The following is a 7,958-nucleotide window of genomic DNA, read 5'->3' on the forward strand; positions in this document are numbered from 1 at the left end:
TGCGGACTCCTTAATTGTGTTTTTCTCAAATTACATGTACATCGACACTATATGATAAATTGCAAAAAACAAAAAATCTACTAAACGGTCTTTAGAAGTATTTAATATTTCTTAAAATGCAATTAAAGTGAAAATGTGAGGTAAAGTTTTGAGACATTCGTAATTAAGTGAATTTTCGCAAAATTCACATAAGGCTTAGCGAACTGTTTGTAAAAGAGTATACCATACTGCAGGTTATGCGTATCTTTGTAAACTCTTAAACGTTTGTAAAAAAAAATACTCTTTGTTACACCTTAAAAATATCCACGTTTACATTAATAAGAATTGTGAAACGTACAAAATAATGCGTGATATGCTTTTCAGTTATAGTTAGAGTAGCTATACGCACATTGTTAAAAAAAGGGGTTCTTTTTTAATTGTTAAATAAATTTTGAGAAAAAGAGTATAAATATTTTTTTTCTCTAATTCAATATCCGTTCACAAGAATGAATATTCTTCAGCCAAATATCTTCCCATTTCCTGAAAAATAAATGATACCGTAGTAGGAAAAGCAAATTTTTATGCTTTTAGATGATACTTTTTTCATCTCTGTTTTTGAATGCAGTGCATTGTTACTGTGCATTGTGCCCTGGACACAAAATGAAATGCTCTTAAAAAGGTTAGGAGTAAAAAGCAAGAGGCCACAATGCTCACCTGAGCACTGTGGCTAGGAAAAAAGCTAAAATCAGTTTAGTATTATAATGCTTAAATCCATAAGTGGTTCCTACCTACCCCTAAAAGGGAGGGGGTATGATTTGAAGAAAATTGTATCTACACTAACTAAGGATGCCTACATATTTTTTTGACTAACTGTGACTTTTTCCCTACAAGTTTATACTTTCATTGTGGCCCCTACCTACCCTTGAGGGTCATGATTTGATCAAACTTGGATCTACACTATCTGAGGATGCTTCCATATAAATATGACCAATCATAACTTTGTTGTTCTTGAGAAGATTTTTTGAAATTTTCTTATAAACTACTATGTAAAACTTTGATCGTCTATTGTGGTCCTACCCTACCCCCAGAGGTCATGGTTTGAACAAAGAACTGCGAACGATAGTATTGTTCTCCCGCCTACCTCCAAGTCAATTTTTAAAAGTTAACACATTTGAATGATTTTTCATAATTATAGAGACATTTATATGATTTTTTCATAAGACATTAGTTCTTTGGGAAAAGAAAGAGAGATAACTCTATTATTTTAGTAAAACTTGTGTTTTTCACTATAGAAATCAACGGAAAACGGAAAATATTTTTAAAACATCCCCCCCCCCCGTGAAACAAAAATTCATTTTGACAGGTAATATAGACTGTCATTTCACAAATTCATACCAAAGCTTTGTGTGTTTCACGGGGGGGGGGGGGGGGGGGGGGGGCATATGTCTGCAGACAAAACAGTACAAAAGTGCTAATTTTTTTTGCCAATTTCAAAGGAGTTTACAACTAAAACATTGTATTTTATTAATGCTATGTGCTTAATTTTATATGCGTAAAACATAAGAAAAGATTTAAGGAACATTTATTCATATCCGAGAATATTTTAAAATATGGTGAGTATTGAAAATATCGTCTACCCCCCCCCCCCTTATTTAAAGAGCTGGAATTAGGGGTAATTAACTATTTAACACTGGTATTAAAATTATCAGTCAATTACCATTGAACTAGTCTTTGCATTCAACAAAGATTTTACGACCAAATTGCCATTTAGTTTTGAATTAAATGGGTTTAAAATGTAGGCAGGAATCGAGAGTTAGCGTGCGTAGTTTTTTGAATCTACACCACCTGAGAATGCTTCCATATAAATATGACCAATCATGGCTTTGCTGTTGTTGAGAAGAAGGTTTTTAAAGATTTTACCTGTGTATTCCTATGTAAAACTTTTATCGCCCACTGTGGCCCCACCCTAACCCCGGGGGTCATGATTTGAACAAACTTAAATCTTCACTACCCGAGGATGCTTCCATATAAATATGACCAATCAAGGCTTTGTTGATCTTGAGAAGAAGATTTTTAAAGATTTTCCCCATGTATTCCTATGTAAAACTTTGATCGCTAATATGGCCCCACCCTACCCCTGGGGGTCATGATTTGAACAAACTTGAATCTACACTACCTGAGGATGCTTCCACATAAGTTTCATATTTTTTAACACAGTGGTTCTTAAGAAGAAGATTTTTGAAAGATGCCATAAATTTTTCATGAATTCGCGCAATTATCTCCCCTTGGAAGAAGGCGTGGCCCTTCATTTGAACAAACTTGAATCCCCTTCACCCAAGGATACTCTGTGCCAAGTTTGGTTGAAATTGGCCAAGTAGTTCTGGAGAAGAAGATGAAAATGTTTACGAAAACAACGACGACGCCAACGACGCCGACAGACAACGGACAAATTTTGATCAGAAAAGCTCACTTGAGCCTTTGGCTCAGGTGAGCTAATAAGATAAAAATTTCTCACCTATTATGGGAACTGGGATACAACCTCCACACGTTTTCCGACAATATTGTGACATAAACTCGGATTGTCCACAGGCTGAGCTATATACGGTACAGTTGTTAAACACATCTACACAAGGCCCTAAAGGGATCGAATGTTCAGGATAAGAAATTGATTATTTGTTGTTACCTTTAAGAATAAACTATATTTTATAAAATTCTTATATTCTTATAAAATTAACGCTATTAAACGTTAACATTCGTCAGCATGTAGACATATTAAAGTTGAATGTCAAATATTGTAAACATATATTTTCACACGGAGTCATAATTCCACGAAATCATAATCTGTGCAATTAATCTACTGGTAGAAAACTACACAGATTTCATGGATTGCTAGTGTATGTTTTAAATGCAATTTAAGTACGATCTGACAAATTTCTGTGGAAAATCTGCGATCATAGCGTAAATTAATACTACATGGAAAAATGTATGTATACAATATGTGTTTTGAATTTTAATTACATTATTGAATAACTTGATTAATTTCAATCTTTTCTTTTAATGCTACCTGAGCTATAATGGATCTCAACATTCATGGCATTTACCTTGAAGCATCACATATTTAATAGAAATAGGTCGAGAAAGTTAATAAGTGTATACAGCCAAATTTCACATTATAAAAAAAAAATAGCAAAAGTTAAACAATGCAAAACAATCGAGGTATGCTTCACAATACCTTTAGTTGTGGTAGTTGTTGGAGTTGTTGGGTTTGTCATGATGTCTAAGTTATAATATCCTGAAAAGTATAGTTCAGTTGTCACTCAGGTTTATTTTGGTTTGTTTGTTTTCTAAATTTTTGCTGCTTTGTTTTCTTGTTTAATTTATATGTTATATTTATATACATTTGTTAAAATTTAAATAAAATACTAATCAAAGTATTTGATGGTAATAATTGGTACAACGTATGTCGGTTTCATTAGATCATAAAGGTTTTTATGGTTTTTTAAAATTAAATATCATAGACGGTAAGTTTCTTTTTCCCTTCTTTTTTAAAGCATCGGTTTTTAAATATACTGTAGCACGATACATTTGGAAATTAAATCAAATTATCAGATTATGGAATTAACTCGTAGTATGATGTGCACATTTTAAAAAAAATATTTAGTTTCTTAAAGGGAATTTGAAACTTTGAACTATAAGAAAACAAAGTTTTACTTTAAGAACAATAAGTACGCCACTCATGCTACAATAGCCTGGACCACAAATAAATATTTTGTTTCGTGGCAACGAATTTTTTTTCTAAGCATCTAATTAATTAACAAAAATGATAACCATGTCGCATATCAGCGATTTACTAAAGAATGAAATAGCTTATGTAATAGATATGTTGTACATACGACAAAATCCACAGGTCAGAGCACAGTTGTGGAACATCCAAGGAAAAAAAGCTGGACTTTCGCATGCTGTTTTCTCATACATTTTACATGCGTCAAAGTTGTCTCTGCAAGTATCTTAAATAAACAATCATCATACCAACTGACATGTTCTGATTTGACAGAAATACAAATATCACTACAAAGTATACCTTAAGTCTTACTTGAATATGCATAGGCAATGAGACAACACAATACGATGGTCACACTGTTCGCCATAATTGTAGTAGAATTGAAATGTAAATTCTTACCATTATTTATGTAAGGCTGGTCTTCAAAATGTGTTGTATATCCGGAAAATCAAGAAGAGATAAGGCATTTAATATTAAGGAATGACAATGATAAACCTGATAACCCGGAAGTAGACAAAAGGTCGTCCACATTTGGTATCAAGACTTTTCCTAAGTAGGAAAAAGTCTTTATTCATGCAACTCTTTTTTTTCTTTTCGAAATTTATAATAATCAAGGGATTCTTATATCTAGAGCGAAAAACACAAATTACTTTGTAGCTATAATTCTGAGTTTTCTTAAAAATCACATTCACTGTTGCTCAGTCGGTAGAGCGCTCGCTCCGTGATCTTAAGGTTGTGTGTTCAAATCACGACGGGACTGAAAAAGTCAACAAAAAATAGATAATAATTGTTCCTTGCCAAGCGCTCGAAACTTTGAAGTGAAAGCTGCAGGACGTTCGGATGAGACCTTCAAAACCCGAGGCCGAGGTCCCTGCCTGTCACGGTAGGAGTTGGCACAATAAAGTTTCCTCACCACTTAATAAGCCATGAGTGCCCCGTAAAGGTCTAAATTCGACGCCCTTCAAATGTATATGGTGACGTCCCTGTGAATAAAACATTCTCAAACGAGACGTAAATCAATCATTCAATCATTTTCAATAATCATCAGATACATTAGACATTAATCCATGCATACATGGTTTGAAAATGGTATAAAATCAATTCGCGAAATCTCGCTTTATGTCAAAAGAACACACATTTGTAATATTTAGTCATAAAGTAGGGTATAAATGATGCATCGGTGAGAATTTTGAAGGCTTTTATGAATGAAAAGTTGTTCTACTAAATTAAATTGTTTCAGTAAGGAAGTTTGTAAAATCAAAAAAAAAAAAAAAAAAAAAAAAAAAAAAAAAAAAAAAAGAAGAAGAAGAAGAAGATAAATGTACAAAAATTATGAACAATATTTGTGTCATGTGATTTCTTATTCTTGGCGAAGTAAACGTGAACATGATACACCCATTCTGCCCCAGACCTCCACAGTGTGCATCATACAACTGCCAAAGGAAATTGGCCGACTTCAATGATTTAAAATGGCACTCAGGTCTAATGAGGGAATATAAGGTTACTTATAAAATAATATTGAAATTTCCTTAGTCAAATTTGTTTAAAAAGTGGACTTAAGCGTCATTAAATTTACTTGCATATGTCTTCAAAGTAAAATACACTTAAGTTATATTAATCTGACCGGAGATATTTAAGATATAAACAAAGTTATTCAGTGAATGTCATTAAAAATAGCAATGGCTCTGTTGGCATAACTATATCTGCATTCCTTGATGTTGTCAAGAATGACAGGGAAAACTATGACCGTGATTTGTGCACGGTTGCTTGTCAAAGATGAAAATTAATTATAATATTTACTTGACTGATAAATTTGATATGAATCAATCCTAATTTCATATGAATCACGTACAATATTCATGATATTTCTAAACACCCATTGTACGTATCTGATTGTATGCCGCCGACGTCTTGATTAACTTATTATACTTTATTTTTTTCAGTCGTCATATTTCATTAACAGTTATGACATCAACATTCGAAGTATTTTATCTCTATGACATATAATTGTGGTAAACGGAAAAATTTTATGCTTTGATATAATTTTTTGAATGTTTAACTCATTTTTTAAAATTCAAATATATTTTGAAATACGTGTACATATATTATGAAAAAATTGTGAAGTTCACGTTATACCGCTCACTCTGACTTCGTTACCCTAAGTAAAAACTAAACGTAACTTGGTGAAGAGTTATCTTTTCTTTAATGTGTAAAATATAAGTATTATATTTCAGCAAGGTGCTTTATCTGATGATATTTTTGAAAATTGTTGTAATAATTTATTTTTATTTTTCTTTTATTGTAAACTGAAATTTACATTTATTTCCCATAAACATTCCTGCACAGCTTATCTATTAAGAAGCAGATTTCCCAATACAACATTTTCACACACCCTGTGTATACACTGAGAGAAATTGCGATTATGGACTTATAAATGCAACTGTATGGTGGGGAATAACAGAATATGTGCAAATATATCCCGATTGGATCATTGTTCCCTAATTGGGCTATTTTCCATATTCAGGTATTAGTTCTCACATGTTGGATGTCCTCGCCCCGCTAGTTATCTTTCATACATTTACGAGCAATAAATGGCATTTTTGAGGTAACATAAGATTATTATTACAATTATCATCATTCAGTTGTAGAAAATGTTCTTTACAATATACATTTGGAGATATCATCAGTTCATTTGATGCGTGTTAGAATTTTGTTAAAGATTTCTTCAATTAATCAAGGATATTTAAAATTCTGAATTATTGCGTGCATCACATCAGTTGTTGTAGCTGCAGAACTGTAGCCCTCTGCTTGAGAAAATCCGGACAGATAAAGCAGAGAACTACAGACCCAAGTGTTGTATTGACGCCGCCGCTTTTGTGTGTATGTGTGTGTGTGTGTCGCACGCTTCGGGCATTATTTCTTGTATTTTATGCTTTTCCCTGCTTTAAGAATAGTATCCGATAATAAAGCATATATTTCACTCCTATTCCTCACACTTTATTTACCCTTCAAAGGTTCCTTAAGGCCGTATGTGGTTTTGGAGTATCACTTAAAAAAAATAAATTCCGACGTCCATTTTAGTGTCATCCTAAAATAACATACCCGAGTTTTATTTATCTCATTTTTTAAAAATACATAATGTCTTCTTTATAGACAATATACATATTTGAACCTCCTGAAATTTTATTTACATTTTCACGGCAAATGTATTATCTTTGAACGATTTTTTCGCATGACTCCCAACATGGACGTTAGAATGGGAATTTTTTTAAACAAACATTCCAAAACCATGTTTGGGACCGTTAAAAAGTAAATAAAAAGTAAATAAAATAACACGAATATGAGGAAAATTATCAGATTCCCTTCTTAAAGTAGGGGAAAGCATAAAATACAAGAAATAATACCCAAAGTGAGCGACAAAAAAACGGCGGCGTTGGTCAAAGGTTTTTTTCTTCATAACGCTTGGATCTGTAGCTCTCTGCTTTAACTGTCCGAATTTTTACTGTAACAGTTCTGCAGCTACAGTTATTGCTTTGATGAATTAATGCAATTCAGTTTTTTAAAAAAGTAAAATAAAATAAATAAATAAATCAAGTAATGCGCACAAAGATTGAATTATTGCTCACTTATATTAAATTATTGAGCACGCTAATTTTAGTCATTATATCATTATTTCATTTATGAGTATAGCTATTTTTTAAAGAGAGTGCTACTATTCAATTATATATAACGTGGTTTAAATGAATTATAAAGTAGATTTGATCACGTACCAACCAAGTTCATTTCCCAGTAAACTTTTTAACCTGTTTTTTTTTAAATTTATTTATTGCATATATTTACAGTTGAGACGAATATTCGAATAGAATTATTATCGAACGGTCCTCCGTATCACTACGTTGTGACAAGCAATGTCTAAAACTTGAAATTATTTGGCCATGAGAGCCAACATTTGAATGTTTGCATTGATATTTAACAATCAAGATCAGGAAATCTCTAATTATACTGATAGAACAACAATTGGTAATGAGAAAAACTTTACTGTTTTATGAATTCTTTATATATGCTGAGGTGGAAACAGTGATATCTTCGGATTCAGTTTACATATACCTTCAAAGGAATTTCTGTCAGTGCGATTTTAAATATGTCCGTTCTTCACACCAAAGGAAGATCTAATTGACATCTGTTGATAGAAAAATAT

General features: G+C 32.2%; 1 protein-coding gene across 1 annotated transcript; it reads right to left on the reverse strand.

The window, feature by feature from the left end:
- Positions 1-496: 496 nt before the first annotated feature.
- Positions 497-4,172, reverse strand: LOC133191619 (zinc metalloproteinase nas-12-like). Its single transcript, XM_061327365.1, has 5 exons — positions 4,073-4,172; positions 3,873-3,986; positions 3,212-3,271; positions 2,495-2,614; positions 497-519 (listed from the first exon to the last, which is right to left on the reverse strand). The coding sequence occupies exons 1-5, from the start codon at positions 4,125-4,127 to the stop codon at positions 497-499; spliced, it is 372 nt and encodes a 123-aa protein (XP_061183349.1). The 5' UTR covers positions 4,128-4,172.
- Between the last annotated feature and the right edge of the window lie 3,786 nt (positions 4,173-7,958).

This window comes from Saccostrea echinata, unplaced genomic scaffold (genome assembly GCF_033153115.1).
Source record: "Saccostrea echinata isolate AGI-Se365-2 ecotype Australia unplaced genomic scaffold, CSIRO_AGI_Sech_v1 ptg000023l, whole genome shotgun sequence".
In the NCBI taxonomy this organism is placed as follows: Eukaryota; Metazoa; Mollusca; class Bivalvia; order Ostreida; family Ostreidae; genus Saccostrea; species Saccostrea echinata.

Excerpts from the sequence above, each read along its gene's own strand:
- LOC133191619 (XM_061327365.1), bottom strand. The coding sequence starts at position 4,127 with ATGGCGAACAGTGTGACCATCGTATTGTGTTGTCTCATTGCCTATGCA. Across the intron at positions 3,987-4,072 it reads CATTGCCTATGCATATTCAA|ATACTTGCAGAGACAACTTT; the intron begins GTAAGACTTAAG and ends TGTTTATTTAAG. Across the intron at positions 2,615-3,211 it reads AACAACTACCACAACTAAAG|GGCCTTGTGTAGATGTGTTT; the intron begins GTATTGTGAAGC and ends CGATCCCTTTAG.